At 45.9% G+C, this 18658-nt stretch overlaps 1 protein-coding gene across 2 annotated transcripts in view; it reads left to right on the forward strand.

Annotated features, from left to right (window-relative positions):
• Positions 1-16754, forward strand: part of ABHD6 (abhydrolase domain containing 6, acylglycerol lipase) — a 53828-nt gene extending 37074 nt beyond the window's left edge. For both annotated transcript variants that reach the window (XM_082663865.1, XM_082663866.1), the window contains exons 4-10: positions 58-214; positions 1833-1946; positions 3246-3378; positions 6903-7060; positions 10273-10327; positions 10535-10635; positions 15635-16754. In XM_082663865.1, the coding sequence (XP_082519991.1) occupies positions 58-214; positions 1833-1946; positions 3246-3378; positions 6903-7060; positions 10273-10327; positions 10535-10635; positions 15635-15811 (895 nt within the window). In that variant the 3' untranslated portion in view covers positions 15812-16754. The remainder of the gene's footprint in view (positions 1-57; positions 215-1832; positions 1947-3245; positions 3379-6902; positions 7061-10272; positions 10328-10534; positions 10636-15634) is intronic.
• The last annotated feature ends 1904 nt before the right edge of the window (positions 16755-18658 follow it).

An 18658-nucleotide genomic window follows, 5' to 3' on the forward strand; every position in this document is an offset into this window, starting at 1 on the left:
CGAAGCTGCTTCTCTGGAGCTCAATGACTTTGACTTGCCTGTATTTTCTGTCCCCAGGTACTGGCGGAGGGCACTGGGCATGCAGGTGCGCTATGTGCGCCACGAAGACTATCAGTTCTGTTACTCCTTCCGCGGCAGGCCTGGGAACAAGCCTTCCATCCTCATGCTCCACGGATTCTCTGCCCATAAGGACATGTGGCTCAGCGTGGTCAAGGTGCAGTCCTAGAGCCTTCTCTCTTCAGAGGGTGTCACTCAGTCAAGAAGAGGTTTCCACTTGGACACGATGTCATCAGCAGGGGTAGAAAGCAAGGGGAACCCAGAACTGTGGCTCAAATCATCCTAAAATTAATGCAGTATATTATTCAGATCCTTTTATCAGACAAAATTTACTGAATTGAATGTTATTTGTAAAATCTGTGCCTTAAAAATCATTTCACCATATGAGTATTTCTTAGGGAAGATTCCTGACACTCACCTTCATCTCAGACCTGTCATGACTATCAAGATCCAGCTTTAAAAATTCACTTGTTTTTTTATACTCCAAGATTCTCCTCTTCCTTCCCCTCCTCCTCCCTTTTCTGTTTCTCCTTCTCCCCTCCCCATCTCCTTCCGTCTTCCTTCTATTTCTGCTTTTTCTTTTCCTTAGCCCTTTAGAGAAACAGTCTTGATCTGGCAGCTTTCTGGGATAGTTTTCCAAATCACTCCCTTTCTGTCCTGGTTTACTTGGGTGTGGCAACTTGCTTTACTGGTAAGAATGAACAGCTGGTGAAGATGGGGGCTGGGAGAGGTCTTGGGAGGGAAGCACCCCAGGCTCCCACCTCAAGCAGGACCATACCCGAATGACCCCAAGTATGCTTCACACCAGGAGGAAAAGGCTCATACATCCTCTGCTTCCTTATGTTCTTTTTCTTTTTTTTTTTTTTTTGGCGGTACGCGGGCCTCTCACTGCTGTGGCCTCTCCCGTTGCGGAGCACAGGCTCCGGACGCGCAGGCTCAGTGACCATGGCTCATGGGCCCAGCCGCTCCACGGCATGTGGGATCCTCCCGGACCGGGGCATGAACCCGTGTCCCCTGCATCGGCAGGTGGACTCCCAACCACTGCGCCACCAGGGAAGCCCCTTCCTTGTGTTCTCATTTCCAAATCTCACTATGAGGACAGTCATCCTCATGCCTTAATGAACTTCTCACTTGCTGTCTCCATCTTTCATATAACTGGATATTTGTTTATTGATAACAGATGTTTCTCAGATTCCTGGTTAAATGTGGCACATATCTAAATGGAAGAAGGTGTTTAGGATAAAAATACCCTAGGAATTAGACCTAATGCAGGAAAAAAAAAAAGTTGAAACCAGAATTAGGACGATCAGACATGGTTCTTAGGAAAAGCATTGCTCCCGTGGGCTCTGGAGCTGGACAGGACTCTGGGAGAGCAGAACTATCCCTTATAGTCCCAAGTCAGTGGCTGCGTGACTAGAGTTAAGCGTGGAATGGGTGAGGGAAAGGAGAAGGATGTAGTACCTGCCAGCTGGTGTCAAGAAAGAGCAAAGGACGCAGGCCTGCTACCCTGACCTTTGTCCCCCTTTTCCAGTCATTCCCCCGAGTCCCCTTCCACTTCTGTATTAGATTTGGGGGGTTCCTGCTCCCTAGAAGGCTACTGGCAATGTTTATTCACGTCAGATGTTACTAGGGTAAGATACTGGGTGGTCCAGGTTCATAACCTCCCAGAGAGTGGCTGTCCAGGTCACTTGGTAAGTAGGGGTAGCCTCCCCAGAAAAATGGGCAGACATGTTCTACACTGCACGTACTGACAGTCTGTGCCTGTGTATCCTCAGTTCCTTCCAAAGAACCTACACTTGGTCTGCGTGGACATGCCAGGACATGAGGGCACCACCCGCTCCTCCCTGGATGATCTGTCCATAGATGGACAAGTCAAGAGGATACACCAGGTAAGCAGGAGGCTCCACCAAAGATTGCCCAGGTGGGTCTTGCCCACTATTGCATGCCCGAGTCTGAAGAGCAGGCAAGGGAGTTCCGTTCTGACTCAACCATTCTCCAATGCATCCTGTCTGCAAGTAATTGCAAACAAAATGGCAGCAGCCCAGTGGTGTCCTTGGTCAGCTGTGGAGGACCAGGGCTTATTGCAGGCTGTTCTCCTCTAAACCTATTGCAGTTGTTTCTAAGGAAATGCCATCTGGGCGTTTTCTCAGCTCTTCAGAAAGGGAATTTAGAATTCCTCAAGACCACTTCATTTTTTAGAGTCTATTTTTCTGCTTACCAGCTCCATGATGACAATGACAGCATGTCTGCCTACTTGTAGAGGATGGGGAGGGTGCTCTTTGCATTTTGTTCTAATTTAGTATCTATCTTCAGCCCCCTCTGACTGGGCTTTCAAGGTCTTGGGGCTCATGAACTATTTCAAAATTTAGTGGTTCCTAAGCTTCAAATTGACATATTTTCCCCAGTTGAGGATATTTATTTAATGCCTGCCCCTCTCCCCCCATTGAACTGTGTATTCTGTTGAGGTCAGGAACCTTGTTTCTTTGACTCTTCGCTGTATCCTCGGCAGCTGACCATAGTTCCTTGTACATAATAGACATTCCGTAAATATTTTTTAGGTGAATGGGCAGATGGGTGGATAGTTGGTTGAATGGTTGGATAGATGGAAAGTTGGATGGATGGTTGGATGAATGGTTGGATGGTTGAATAGACGGATGGGTGGATCGTTATCTGAATGGATGGTTGGATGGATGGGAAGGCCTGTAAATTAGGGCAACAGTCAGCAAACTGTGGCCCGTGGGCTCTGTTTGGCCTGCCACCGAGTTTTGTAAGGTAAGTTTTACTGGGACTGAGCCACACTCACTCGTTAACATGTTGTCATTAGCTACTTTTGTGCTACAACAGGAGAGTTGAATAGCTGCAACAGAGGTCATGTGGCCCACAAAAAGTTTCCCAAGAAAATACTCTCGGAACCTTTATTTTAAAAGTTTGCTGACTGATGAATTAGGAGAATCCTTGTTGATTTTATACTTACAAATGACCCTTCAGTAACCTGTGTCAGGTAAAGAGAAGTACATGCATGTAACAGGGCTCATCTGGATAATAGATCCAGTAGATTCCAGATTCCCTTTCATCAACAGTCCTTTTCACTTGTCCCCATAGGAAGTACAGAGGTTTTCTACTCTGTAATCACCATTGTCATTGTCCACAGCTGTATAACCAAGCCTCTTTCTCATTTCCCTTCCTAGTTTGTAGAATGCCTCAAGCTGAACAAAAAACCCTTCCACCTGATAGGCACCTCCATGGGCGGCCACGTGGCTGGGGTGTATGCTGCTCACTACCCATCAGATGTCTGCAGCCTGTCTCTTGTGTGCCCTGCTGGTGAGTTACGAGGCTGAAATAACCCTATGAGTGACTTGAGCACAGCGGGGTCTGAATCTCTGAAGACATAAATGGCAATGTCTGCTCTGACTGTTTTTTTTTTTGTGTGGTACGCGGGCCCCTCACTGTTGTGGCCTCTCCTGCTGTGGAGCACAGGCTCCGGACGCACAGGCCCAGCGGCCATGGCTCACGGGCCCAGCCGCTCCGCGGCATGTGGGATCCTCCCGGACCGGGGCACGAACCCGTGTCCCCTGCATCGGCAGGCGGACTCTCAACCACTGCGCCACCAGGGAAGCCCTGACTGTTTTTTTAGAATCATCTTTTTGACGATATTTTAGAGATACTAATCAGATTGCTTCAGTGATAGATACAATAGTTGTATAACCATAATCATAACCATATTGAGGTTTTTTTTTAATTTTAACATCTTTATTAGAGTATAATTGCTTTACAATGGTGTGTCAGTTTCTGCTTTATAACAAAGTGAGTCAGTTATACATATACATATGTGCCCGTATCTCTTCCCTCTTGCATCTCCCTCCCTCCCACCCTCCCTATCCCACCCCTCTAGGTGGTCACAAAGCACCAAGCTGATCTCCCTGTGCTATGCGGCTGCTTCCCACTAGCTATCTATTTTACATTTGAAAAATATGGAACGCTTCACGAATTTGCATGTCGTCCTTGAGCAGGGGCCTTGCTAATCTTCTCTGTATTGTTCCAATTTTAGTATATGTGCTGCTGAAGCGAGTGCTTGAGTTTTAAAATACAGAGCCAGCCTTGTTCCACAGTTTGAGGGGGTTAATGTAAATGTGTATAGTACTTTACAACATTTAAATACGTTGAAATATAATGATAATATTAACACCCAACATTGATTGAATTCTTATGAGCTAAGAATTTATATGGATTTATATGGATTTAATTCTTGCCTTAACCTTATGAGGTGAAGGTACTATTATCGTGCCTCTTCCTTTTTTTGCTGAAAACTCAGAGATCTTTATTCATTATAAGATTTTTTTAAATTAATTAATTTATTTTTGGCTGTGTTGGGTCTTCGTTACTGCACGCGGGCTTTCTCTAGCTGTGGCGAGCGGGGGCTACTCTTCCTTGCGGTGTGTGGGCTTTTCATTGCTGTGTCTTCTCTTGTTGTGGAGCACAGGCTCTAGGCACGGGGGCTTAGTAGTTGTGGCTCCCAGGCTCTAGAGCGCAGGCTCAGTAGTTGTGGCGCACAGGCTTAGTTGCTCCACGGCATGTGGGATCTTCCCAGACCAGGGCTCGAACCCGTGTCCCCTGCATTGACAGGTGGATTTTTAACCACTGCGCCACCAGGGAAGTCCCACAAGATTTTTTTTGTTTTAATCAACAAACTTTAGTTTCTCTGTTCTTACAGGTATTCATGTCAACTTGAGCTGTAACATGTCCCCTGAAATTATGATCTGAAGTTGGATTTTTTTTTTTATTTTCATTTTTAAAATATGGTACTTCATGAATTTGCATGTCATCCTTGCACAGGCGCTATGCTAATCTTCTCTGTATTGTTCCAATTTTAGTATATATGCCCCTGAAGCGAGCACTAAAGTTAGATTTAAAATTTTTTTAATATATATAAGCCTTCAAACTTGGATTTACAGTGTGTTAGTGAGAAAAATCTTAATTCTTCTCTCTTCTTCCTTCACTTGCTCCCCTCCCCACCCCCGGTACTTTATTGGAGTGTGGTTTACACATAGTAAATTGTTCAGATTTTTAATGTATATCTCAGTGACTTTTTACATATGTAATTCTTATCCAGATCAGTATGCCCATTTTATAGGTGGGAACATAGAAGTAATTACGTTAGTGCTGGAGCCAGGATAGGGACTGACCCTAGGCTGTCTCACTCCAGAGCCCAAGCTGTGGTTTTGGGGGGAAGTCCTTTCACATTCACTACCTCTTTTATATATGACTCATACTCATTACCTCCTTTACCCGGTAGAATCCAGCCATGAATTGAACTTGTACACCTTCCACTGAAACATAACTGAATTTACCTTTGAAATCTTTTACTTACTCTGAAAGTTCAGTTTTCAGGTCTGTTAAGCTCATTGAAATCAAAGGCAAGCTCCCAAAGGGTTTTCTCTTCTCCTTTTCCCAAGCACTGTGTCTGAAATCATTTAGTCTTATAAAGTTTGAGAATTGGAGGAATAGCCCCTCTGGAAGGTTATTTAGATTTTAAATCACTTACGGAAGGTCAGATCTTAAATCACTTACGGAAGGTCTTTTTTGAGTTTATGTTCATTTGCTCAGAGAAAGAGTTTTATACCAGAGTTTCCATTAGAAGTTTAGAATTACATTTGTTGGTATATGAAAATGAAAAGATAAGCTTTTTTTACTTTGAAATAATTTTACATTTACAGAAATGTTGCAAAGATAGTACAGAGAGGCCCCCATGCCCTTCACCCAGTACTCCCCTTTAATAGCTCATGAACCTCAGTAAATTTGTCACAACTAGGAAACCAACACTGGTTCATTACTGTTAACTAAACTCCAGACCCTAGTTGGATTTCATTAGTTTTTCCACAAATGTCCTTTTCTGTTCCAGGATCCAATTCAGGGTATACCATATGACATTTAGTTTAGGATTATTTTTAAAGCAGAAGGAAATAGATCATGTAATCTGCCCATGGCATCATGAGAGCCACACGATACCCATGTTAGATTTAGAGGAGTTGCTGAACATAGGAGTTTTATAAAGTGTGGATCTCTGTGGCACAGTATGGATGCCACTGCCTCTCTTGCAAAGCTCTAGCTCTTCAGCTAAGTTAAACACTTAGACATTTGCTCAGTGTTGGAAATGAAATTAGTTTTACCCTCCTGTGTACGTCAGCTCGTGTGAACTCTTGGTGTCGTGCTTCAGGTGATAGAAAATAATGGTCAATCTGAGAGCTGTTCCAGCTCAGGATCGCCTAATGCTCCCCTGGAGGAGGAGGGACTACATGGGGGACAGCTCACACGGGCACTCATTCTCGCTGTGTTTATGGATTGACCCCAAATAAGAGATTATTAAGTGGGTCCAGGCAGACGGAAGGAGTAGTCAGTTGCTCCAGTCCAGTCATGCATTTCACCAGGTCTCCTCTCAACCATACAGATGTGAAAGGGGCTCAGGCAAGCTGTCTTAGTCTAGACTGGTGCTCCTTCAACTCTATCCTACGTATGAATCCCCTGGCAACTTTAGTGAGATTCTGATTTAAGAGACTTAGGGAAAAGGCTGAGATGCTGCATTTCTTATGGGCTCCCAGTACTGCTGGTCCATGGACCACAGTTTGAGTAACGAGCCCCTCAAATATTCTGAAGAATTTTTTTCTATGTTTCTCAGAGTGTGGTTCTGACTTTGAGCAAGGATGTCGGTACCAATGAAAAAGAAATCTGCTGGTGAAAAACACCAGGAATATATTAGTTCTGGGCTGATACGGGAAGTTCTCTATATAAAATGGGGTTTGGTAAGAAGGTAGATATATTGCCAAGCTGTTTTGGTTTGAATCCCACAGGTCTGCAGTACTCAACTGATAATCAATTTGTACAACGGCTCAAAGAACTGCAGGAGTCGGCCGCCGTAGAGAAGATTCCCTTGATCCCATCCACTCCAGAAGAGATGAGTGAAATGCTCCAGCTCTGCTCCTATGTCCGCTTCAGGGTGCCCCAGCAGGTAACGTGGTCTCAGCAGCAGTGTGCCTGCCCTCTGTCCAGGGCTCAGGTTGCCAGTACCTGCTTTCTCCTTGCGTTCCTGCCTTGTACTCATCTGTTCATTCATTCAACAAGTATCTGTATCGTGCCCATGATGTATCCGGCACTGTGCTTGAGCACCGTGGGGAGTAAATAAGTCAGAGAAAGTCCCTGGGCAGATGCAGGCCAGTGGGGGAGGCAGACAATTAACAAGAAGACGAATAGTTACAAATTGTAATAAGTATTATAGAGGAAATGAAGATGGTGCAGTGATTGAAAACAGGGGAGACCAGAGAAGCTTTGATAAGCCTCTGTGAGACAGCAGCATCGGCAGCGATGGATAAAACACAGTCAATTCAAGATGCTGGAAGGAGGCCAGGGTGACTGGACCCCAGAGGGTGAGGGAAAGAATGGGTTGAGAAAAGGTTGGAAAGGGATTCTGGGGCTGAATCAGAGAGTCTCATGTTTTAAAAAATCTCAGGACCCCTTTACACTCATAAGAATTATTGAGAACCCCGACGAGCATTTGTTTCTAGAAGTTATAACTATTGATATTTACCATATTAGAAATTAAAACTCAGAAAAACTTAAAACACAAGGATACACAGCACTTATTTCATTAGCCTTCAGAATGATGACATTATCCCTCATTATGTAGGCTCTGAACATCAGTATGCTTTAGAGAGAATAAAAGTGAAAAAGACAAGTGACATTTAGTGTTATTATGAAAATAGTTTGACGTCTTGGACTCCCAAGAACCACTTTGAGAACCACTGGGCTAGATCATATAGGACCTTATAGGTTATGGGAAGGAGACTGGAGTTTTTCTAAGTACAATAAGAGAAACACTGAAGAATTGTAGGTGAGCACAGACAGAAGCAGAGAAACCCTTTAGGGTGCTGTTGTGGCTTGGAGATGAGGGTGGTGTAGACTGGGGTGGTAGCAGTGGAGACAAGACCGGAGAAGCTTTGGAAGGAAGAAGACAGGACTTAACTGGCAAATTGGAATGAAGGATGAGGGAAGGTGAGGAGTCCCAGGTGACTTCCTGGTACTTCAGTTGGGTAAAGGTAGTGTTTTCTGAGTAAGAGAAGGAGACGGATGGTGGGCTTGAGCGATAAGCTAAGAGCTGCATTTTGGATGTTTGAAGTTCAAGTTCCCTGTGAGACCATCAAGTGCAGGTGTCAAGTAGACAGTTGGCTATACAGGTGGAGCTGAGGAAAGTCTGGCCTGGAGTTGTACAGTTAAAGCCATCAGCCAATGATGATATTAAAGATCTTGGGTCTAAATGAGGTTGTGTGGGGAAAACCAAGAGAGGAAAGTGTGGGGAAAACCAAGAGAGGAAAGTGTGGGGAAAACCAAGGGAGTCTGAGGCTGAGACCTCACAACAGCAAATTATCTCACTCTGTTGCAGGAACTGGACCCTGCCTCAGGGTGGGGTGGGTCCTCCTAGGAGTTGAGAGAATGGGTCCTATTTAGAAGTTGTGAACATGACTCATGCATGGGTGTGGCCCATCTCTGAGGAAGCACCCAGAATCAGATTTCTGCGGTATGTTCTATCCATGAAATCCTCTTTTCAGTCGTGACATTGCACTGATCCACTCTCCACTTATCTCTTTCCAGATTAGAGTGGCCAAACAGGGTTTTAGAAATTTCCATGTTTTGAGTTGTCAGGGATGTGAAAACACTGGGAGAAAATAAATGCAGGTCCCAGAGTCTTTTCTGGAGCACCCGAGCACTCAGCCCATTGCGTCACATTGTGTTATGGTCGTCTGTTTGCTTGTTTGTGTCTTCCATTCTTACCTCTGTAAGAGCAAGGACTCTGTCTTTGGCTGTTCTTGCATGAGGTAGCTCCTAGGTATAGATTCGATGGATCAATGGATGGGAGGAAGCCAGGATAATGCAGGGATGGAGAATGGATGTGTAGGAAGATACAGGATAGATGGATGCATGAACTGATGTATGTGCATGCCTCGATGATTTAGGGATGGTGAAAATACCTGGATGGTTGCATGCTTGGTTGGATGGATGGGAAAATGTCTGGAGACAGCAGGGATGGAGGGTGGATGGATTGGTGGATGCAGGATAGATGGATACATGGGTAGACATATGCATATATGATTCAGAGGTGCAGGATGGATAGGTGATGGAGGATGGATGGGCAGATGCAGGATAAGTGGACACATGGATAGACATGTGCATGTCTGAGTCAGAGATGCAGGATGGATGGGTAGTTGGGTAGGTGGAGGATGGATGGATGGAAGATGGATAGATGCATGAGTGCAGGATAGATAGTAGAACAAAGAAAATGTCTGATGCTCAGCACTGTGTGTTGGACAGCTTGCCATTGGTCTCACCTCTGGGCTTCCACTTCCCGAGTAGTCAGATTCTGTCATGCTCCAGCACTTTAGTCCAGAGCAGTTACGGCAGGATCTTCCCACTTCAGTCAGTGCACAGGACTCCTGAGAGTGCAGTTAAGGGGTTCAGACCATTCCCAGGGAGATGAGAGGAGTGATGGCTGCTAATGTGAGCCCTGGACACTACCTCAAGAACCCTGAGGCGGGGGAAGAGGCGGGCCGTGTTCCTTCTGGCCACAGTACCTCTCTGGGCCCATCTCGCAGGTCCCGGAGGCCTGTCCTGTCCACCTGTGCTGCTGCCTCACAGCCCGTGGCAGGGAGGGCCAGGGCAGTGTCACACAATGAGCACAGGACACTGGAAGCCTTCCCACAATTTCTGCAATAGTTTATTTCTTCATTGTTTGAGAGGCCCTTCATCCCCAATGGTTTAATGTTTTTGAAATAGACCTGTTTTGCATTGGGTATTACTGAATAATTAGTTGATATTATTTCCATCCTGATTGTGTCTCAGGCTAAGCGGAGATTTTCTCAAAGGTAAAGCAGCTATCAGGCCATCTCGGGTGTATTTTACATGCCGCAGGGGACCTTTGGCTTCACAGTATTACCAAAGTTCCTTTCTAATGAGAAAGAAAAAAGCCTCTTATGAACCTGACTCCCTGTTACATTGCATGATAGTACATCATGGGAATTTGGAGGACCAGGCCCTACAGATCTCGACAATACCCTAAACTGCTGGAACCCTAAACTGCTGGACTTCTTTTCCTTCGTTGTCCCAGACCCATGTGAGGCCTGAGGATAGGAATCTTCCCTTGCCTTCTGACTTTGGGTTATTTATCTTCAGATCCTGCAAGGCCTTGTCGACGTCCGCATCCCTCATAACAATTTCTACCGAAAACGTAAGTAGCCCTGCGTTAAGCTCTGAGCTTGTGTGACAAGTCAAGCTTTATGGGTGGCTGCCTCTTTTTCCTTACATTTCTGAGACTGATAGTTTTCTGGGGCCCCTCAAGAAAAAAGCAGTGGCTTAGACTCAAAGACTGTCTACACTCGGTGGTGTCCACAGCCCAGCCCAGCATGCACTCACTTTATTTTCCTTCTCTCAAAAGTGTTTTTGGAGATCGTCAGTGAGAAGTCGAGATACTCCCTCCATCAGAACATGGACAAGATCAAGGTCCCGACGCAGATCATCTGGGGGAAACAAGATCAGGTGTGTAGCGTGTCCCTGTGACCTCCTGTGTCAGTCAGACCGGGCTCTGAGGAGAAGCTAGAGGTCATTTATAATGGGAGCCTGGCTGGTTTCTGATCCCAGGAAGAGGTGGCACACACCTGGTTCAGGTGCCAGTGTTCACGGGGAGCATCATTCTGTGAGCTGAGAGCAATGACATTGACCTCCTAAAATGTAAGGCAATTTTTTTTTTTTTAAACACACAAGCTTTATTTTATAAATGTATTTATTTTATTTTTTTATTTATTTTTGGCTGCGTTGGGTCTTCGTTGCTGCATGCAGGCTTTCTCTAGTTGCGGCAAGCGGGGGCTACTCTTCATTGTGGTGCTCAGGTTTCATTGTGGTGGCTTCTCTTGTGGCAGAGCACAGGCTCTAGGCACGCAGGCTTCAGTAGTTGTGGCTCACGGGCTCTAGAGCACAGGCTCAGTAGTTGTGGCGCACGGGCTTAGTTGCTCCACGGCCTGTGGGATCTTCCCGGACCAGGGCTTGAACCCGTGTTCCCTGCAGTGGCAGGAGGATTCTTAACCTCTGCGCCACCACGGAAGCCCGTAAGGCAATTTTAAATCATTTCTGCAAATTATTTTTCTCAAAGCCATATAATCAAATGGTACATAAAACTTTAAAGAGTACAAAAAGATTTATAATGCGAACTTGGTCTCTTTAACATTCCAGGTCCCAATTCCCATTTCTTTGAGGCCACACTTACAGTCTTGTGTATATTTCTTAAATTTTCTAAGGCAGGAGTTGGCAGACGTTTTCTATAAAGGGCCTGGTAGTAAATATTTGCAACTTTGCTGGCGATAAGTTCTCTGTCACATCTACTCAACTGTGCTGTGTGTTGCAAAAGCAGACGTGGGGACATGCAGACAAATGGCAGGCAGAGCTCCAGTGAACCTTTACTCACAAAACAGGCAGGGGACCATTGTTTGCCCATTCCTATTCTAAGCATATATCAATATGCGTAAATAAGTTTATCTGTAAGTTTTTCAAACGTGCTATATATATACTATTTTGCACCTTAGTTCACATATATAAGAAAGATATACCTTGGAAATCACTTCATATCAGCCCATACAGATGTACTCATTCTATTTTTAAAAATACTTTATTTTGAAATAATGACAAATTTATAGAAGAATTGTAGAAATAGTACAGAGCACTCCTATATTGCTTTACCACATCTCATCTGTTTTAACTGCTTTATTGAAATATAATTCACATGCTGTAAAATTCGCCTTGTGCACCCCACTGCAGCCCAATCGTAGAACACTTCTGTCACTCCCCAGAGTTCCCTCTTGCCCATTTGCAGTTAATCTCCATTCCTATCCCAGCCCCATGCAACCACTGATCTGTTGTTTGTCTCTGTAGTTTTGCCTAGAATATAGTTCTCTAGAATTTTCATAAAATGCTATCGTATTGCATGTAGTCTTCTGCGTCTGGCTTCTTTCACTCCAGCGTAACGTTTCGGAGGTTCATCCGTATTGTTGTGTATGCCAGCAGTTTGTTCCTTTTTATTGCTGAGTGTCATTCCGTGGTATGTGTGTACCACATCTTATTTATTACCAACTTTTGAACAGTTGCCACACTGGCTTCATCATCCTCATCTAGATAGATCTAGAAATATGTATTTTTGGACCATTTGGAGTAGGTTGCTTACATTATGTACCTTTACCCCCAATATTTCAAGGTGTATTTACTGCAAACCAGGATATTCTCTCACGTAATCACGGTACGTTGTCACATTTAGGAAGCTTAACATTGATGCGATCGCTTTTAACTAATCTACAGTCCATATTCCAAATGTATTTGTTGTTTCAATAACGTCCTACGTAGACCCCTCCTCCTGCCCCCTGAACCAGGATCACATACTGCATGTCATGTCTCTTCCATCTCCTTTAATATGAAATGTTTCCCTCAGTCTGTCTTTATCTTTCGTGACATTGAGATATTTGAAGAGGGCAGGCCAGTTATTTTACAAAATGTTCCTCAATTTGAGTTTGTTTGCTGTTTCCTCGTGATTAAATTCAGGTTATATATCCCTGCCATATATCCCTTATCTCATGGGTGATAAGATATCACATCCTCAGAGGGACAGTGTCTTTCTGCCACTGGGTGATGGGGATTTTTTTTCTTTTGGCCACGCTGTGTGGCATGTGGGATCTTAGTTCCCCAACCAGAGGTTGAACCCATGCCCCCTGCGGTGGAAGCACAGAGTCTCAACCACTGGCCTGCCAGGGAAGTCCTGGTGATGGGAATTTTGATTGTCTGGTCACGACGTCTTGTTTTCTTCATCTAGAGTAATTATTTCTCCCCTGGCAACTGGTAAGCGGTCTGGGGGGAGGCACTCTGAGACTGTGCAGATATCCTGCCCGTCATCAAACATTCCCCTTAGATTTATCATTCGTGAATGATCCTTGCCCAAAACAAAATTTTCTGTTCTTTTTGGGAGCTGCACAGTACTCCGTTATATGGCTCTGCTGCAGTATATTTAACTAGTGCCCTATTGATGGTCCCTTAGGTCATTTTCAATTTTGCCATTAAACAACACATCAGTGAACATCATTATACATGTGTGTTTGCGGAGTGTTGAGAGCATATCTGAAGGGTCAGTTCTTAAATGTGGAATCGCTAGGTCAGAGGCTTTGTCAGGTGGCTCTATTAGTTTACTAGGGCTGCTGTAACAACGTACCACAAAGTGGGTGGCTTAAACAACAGAAATTGACCGTCTCACAGTTCTGGAGACTGGAAGTCCAAGATCAAGGCGTCAGCAGGTTGGTTCCTCCTGGGAGCTCTGAAGGAGAGTCTGTTTCATGTCCCTCCCCAAGCTTCTGGGAGTTTGCTGGCAGTCTCTGGTGTTCCTTGGCTTATAGACGCATCACCCTCATCTCTGCCTTCATCGTCACGTGGCATTCTCCCTGTGCCTATGCATCTCTGTGTTTAAATTTCCCCTTTTTGTAAGATGCCAGTCATACTAGATTAGGGGTCCACCCTGCTCCAGTATAACCTCTTCTTAACTAATTACATCTACAATGACCCTATTTCCAAATAAAGTCACATTTTGAGGTTTTGGGGGTTAGGACTTCAACATATGGATTTGGGGAGGGGGCACAATCAACCCATAATAAGCCCTCCAAAGAAATACTCATTTATACCCCAGAAGCTCCCCTTTGGTTTGCCACTGTTCTTTAGAAATCATATCTTATTGAAAGTTCTTGGAAAGTTAAAAGCAAGAGGAGACGGTGGGAAATGGAGCCCACAGGCAGACAGAATTACAGTGTCTGTTAAAGGGTATCTAGCCGTCTTATGCTGTTGACAGTCGTGAGAAAGGAAATTAGAGTAAAGCTTTCCCCGTTGAGACAGCTCCCCTGTGGACACCAAGGTGAAAGCCACCATTGTGAGCCCTGGGCAGGCTGCACATCCCCACTGTATGTGTGTGAAAGCACAGGCAGGAAGTCAGGCTGCACCACAAAGGCTCACAACTGTGGACGACCCAGGAGAAGAGACTGGGGAGGGGGAGCCAGGTCTGTGTGCCTGGGGGAGCCAGGTCTGTGGCCTGGCGCAGGCCGGGAGGCAGCGGTGGTGGCGTCGTCTGCGTGCAGCTGTCTCACGTCAGCCAGGTGCAGCCGAGAATGCACAGCACAGGAACGAGGGCATCCAGAGGAGGGAGACCTCCTGTGCTTCCTTCGCACCAGCCAGGGACTGAAAGCAGCTTTGTGGACGCCTGATAGGAAAAGTGGGACCCAGGCTGGGCCAGCAGGGAGTCATTCAGTCAGAAATCAGAGTCAGAACAATGAAGGCCTTTCTTCATTCTAAAAATCCCAAAGGTGATGTGGGCTCTCGGGGACCAACAGGGAGAGGCAAAATCCTGTCATGCTCCCCATTAGCTGTTCCTTTTTGCATTTTCGCAGCCCAGGGTGCTCTGCATTCCGCTCACCCCGCTTCCCAGTGGGCGGCAAATCTTGGTTTTAATGATCTGCGTTGATGAGACTAAAGCTCAGAAACAGACCGTGCTCGAGTATGCTGGGGTTTTGCTCTTGCTCTTATGGATGGAGGGGCCCACCTTGTCTGGGATGAGTTGAAGATGAAAGTGACTAAGAGAAGGGGAGTCAATACAAACCCGACACCAAAGGAATGTGTTGGGGAGAAAGTCGGTAGGTTGGCGTTAAAGTAGCAAGGTAACCCAGGTGAAAATGCAATTGCGTTGTTCAAAAGGTGTTGGCCCTGGAAAAGTGGTTGGAAAAGCACCCCCCGTTATTAACAAACTTCAGTGCCGGAGGTCCCGCAGCTCAGGGACCCCCAAAGGACCTTCAGGAGATACTCCTCCAGCTTGTGATAATTAGTCTTCCCCTCTGCGCGTCTCCTGTGTGGCCTCCCCACAGCTTGGGCTCCCCTAGTCCAGGGGCAGGGTGCGTTCTCCTGGCCCAGCCTGATCACATCACTGGCCGCTGTCCTTGACACAGCTCCACGGCCCCCAGCTGCCCACAGACTGAGGCCTGACTCCTGGCGTGGCTGGAGGAGTGGGCCCCCTCTGTCCCTCCCCACATCCATCCCCACTCAGACAGCACCAGGCTCCTTGCTGTCCCCTGCATTTGCCATGACCTCCCACCCTTGGGCTGCTCCCTCTTCCATGAATTCCCCTCCCGTGTGGTTTCTCAGCTCCCAGGATCCTCCCCCATCAGAGTCCTCGCTACATCGTGCTGCATTTGTCTGCTGTCCTGTCTGGCTTCTCCACCAGACCAGGATGTCCTCAGGGCAGGGTCTGTGTTTCCACCTCAGTAATGCTGCCAGCGGCACACCTCCTAGCGCTGAGCTGCAGGATAAAACATGAGGCATGTGGTCACTTCCGTCAGAGAGCCACAAGCCCCAACACTGAAGTGACTTCGTCCTAAAAATCACCCCTGCCAGGCCTGGTTGGGAGTTCTGTCCACAGAGCGCACAGGGGTCTGAACCTTTTCCGTCTAGTTTCTCTCTCATCCTGCAGGTGCTTGACGTGTCTGGGGCGGACATGTTGGCCAAGTCGATTGCCAACTGCCAGGTGGAGCTCCTGGAAAACTGTGGGCACTCGGTGGTGATGGAGAGACCCAGGAAGACAGCCAAGCTCATTGTCGACTTCTTAGCTTCTGTGCACAGCACAGACAACGACAAGAAGCTGGACTGAGGCCCCAGTGGCAGCCTGCACTCCGCACCCAGCATCCACTCCCATCTCCAGAATCTGACACAGCCACCACTTCTCAGGGATCCTGCCCCAAATGCGGTGGGAGCGCCAGCGTCCCTGAGGAAGCCAAGTCCTCCAGCCCCAGTCTCTACAGATCCACAGAGCTTCGGGGGCCACGAGGAAAACTCCAAGATGTTTTTCACAAAATGCACATTCACATGGAACGAAATAAGAAAACCCATCTATGAAATCTACCCAGAAGTCTTCAAGTTCATGTCACAAAGCGCCCACATTGGACCATAACCACCGAGGACATTTTCTTTAAGATGTTCCTCACAGACTGAGGCTCGAGGTATTTCTGTTGCTTCTGACACTCTCCCGTGCATGCTCAGTGGCTGTTTTAGGAGTGTTAGTCCCCGTTCACCAAGCCCCTCCCGTTTATGTCTAATTTAAGTTTACGTAGAGTCCCATATGTGAATGCAGCCCGTCAACTGCAAGACCACGGAGGAACACGGCAGGCTGTAGAAAATATTTACACATGCAGAAGGGCGTGTTCTGCCTTGCCAGCTCTCAGAGCAGCAGAGAACACAGGTGGGTGATTTGACCAGCACCCCCGTGTCAGGTATGTCTTGAGTGAACCCGGGACAGCTGCAGTACAAAGAACACCTGGCAGGGTGGGTTCCCTGGGAATAATTTATTATTTTTTAAAAAGAACTAATAAAGCAATAATGTTCTAGACATCTATCTAAATAATCAGACTCGGGTTCCGCTCCCAAGCACCTCTTTTCTATCTTGCTGTGCTATTGAAAACCCTTGGATGTAAAATACTAGATTGTTAATGAATTCTGTGAATTCTGTGAACAGTAATGTGATTGAAAATAAATCTAAACCGCTGTAAAAGTGACCACAATGACATAAAATAAATTTAATAAGTCTAGATCAGCAACATGCAAGTGGTTTCTGGTTTTTGGTGTTTTTTTAACATCTTTATTGGAGTATAATTGCTTTACAATGGTGTGTTAGTTTCTGCTGTATAACAAAATGAATCAGCTATACATATACATCCCCATATCTCCTCCCTCTTGCGTCTCCCTCCCACCCTCCCTATCCCATCCCTCTACTGGTTTCTGTCTTTAAGCTCTTAATGAAGTGCAATGTTGGCAGACGTTCTGTTAACTTTAAAATGTGTTTTTTTAAAGTAAGGCTTGTTCTACAGGCATTGGAAGACCTTGCTTATATGAGTTGCTACTTTCATTTCCAGAAATCATGTTTGCAATTTTTATTCAATTGAAATTATATATCAATTTTTAAAAATTATTTATTTATTTATTTATTTTTGGCTGCGTTTGGGTCTTCGTTGCTGCACACGGGCTTTCTCTAGTTGTGGTAGGCGGGGGCTGCTCTTCGTTGTGGTACGTGGGCTTCTCATCACGGTGGCTTCTCTTGTTGCGGAGCGTGGGCTCTAGGGCGCATTAGGACTTCAGTAGTTGTGGTGCATGGGCTCAATAGTTGTGGCTCACAGGCTCTAGAGTGCAGGTTCAGTAGTGTGGTACACGGGCTTAGTTGCTCTGCTCCATGTAGGACCTTCCCGGACCAGGGATTGAATCAGTGTCCGGCAGGTTCTTAACCACTGGAAGGCAGATTCTTAACCACTGCGCTACTAGGGAAGTCCTGAAATTATATATCAAAAACAAAAGGCATGAGTCATCAAACTGTTCCTTTTGACTCTCTTCTGTGGCATTTAGGAACCTAAACTCCCCAGGAGATTCACTCTTTCAAATCTTCTTACAGAGTCTGCAGCCATATAGTTCTGGAAATAAAGTGAGAACTTTGGTGAACATTGTGGTCTAAATTGAAATTCAGGACTTGGTCTGAATATTTTAGTTTATCAAGGAAGAGTAGAATATAGATCTTAAAAACAAGAGATGTGAAAATGTGACATCAAACTTGTGGGGTTCAGCTAAAGCAGTGCCCAGAGGGAAATTTATAGGCTGAAATATGTATATTAGAAAAGAAGAAAGGCTAAAAAATAAATAATTTAAGCTTGTATTTTAAGAAGCTAGAAAAAAAAAGTAAATAAATCAAACCTAGAAAAAAATAGAAGGAAATAATACAAATGAGAGCCAAAATCAATGAAGCAGAAAAGAAAGCAGATATTTGACATGTTGCTTGTTCCAGTCTCCCATATTCACCAAAAATTCTGAGCCTAGTAAGGCTCTGGGAGGAGTCAGTCTTGATAGGTTTGGGTAGGGAGAGATGGTTTCCTTGGGGAAGAAGAAGCCTGAAGAAACCCCAGACCTGGGATAACTACCCCAGATCATTAACCCTGTTAGATGCAGGAATTGTTATGTCCTGGGTTGAACTAAGAATCAGGTCCAAAGGAGCCAGTGCACTGCACCCTCAGTGGGGTCATCCAGAAAGGGGCATGTGCTGGCCATCCCACCTGGAAGGATAGTGGGCAAGGTGTGCAGGACACGGCTCCCACCTGGAAGTGGAAAGCACTCCACTGTCACTGGAAAGCGTCACTGGAACCCACACCGCCTGCAGTGGAAGCTCAGGGTCTTAACCACTGGACAGCCAGGGAAGTCCCTTGAGAGTTTTGTTTTTTAAATTTATTTATTTGTGGCTGCACTGGGTCTTCGTTGATGCGCGTGGGTTTTCTCTAGTTGTGGCTTGTGGGCTCTAGAGTGCAGGCTCAGTAGCTGTGGCGCACTGGCCTAGTTGCTCCGCGGCATGCGGGATCTTCCCGGACCAGGGCTCGAACCTGTGTCCCCTGCATTGGCAGGCAGATTCTTAACCACTGCACCACCAGGGAAGCTCGAGAGTTGTTTTTTTTTTTTTTTTTTTTTT

Source organism: Grampus griseus, assembly GCF_964374135.1.
Source record: "Grampus griseus genome assembly, chromosome: 10".
In the NCBI taxonomy this organism is placed as follows: domain Eukaryota; kingdom Metazoa; phylum Chordata; class Mammalia; order Artiodactyla; family Delphinidae; genus Grampus; species Grampus griseus.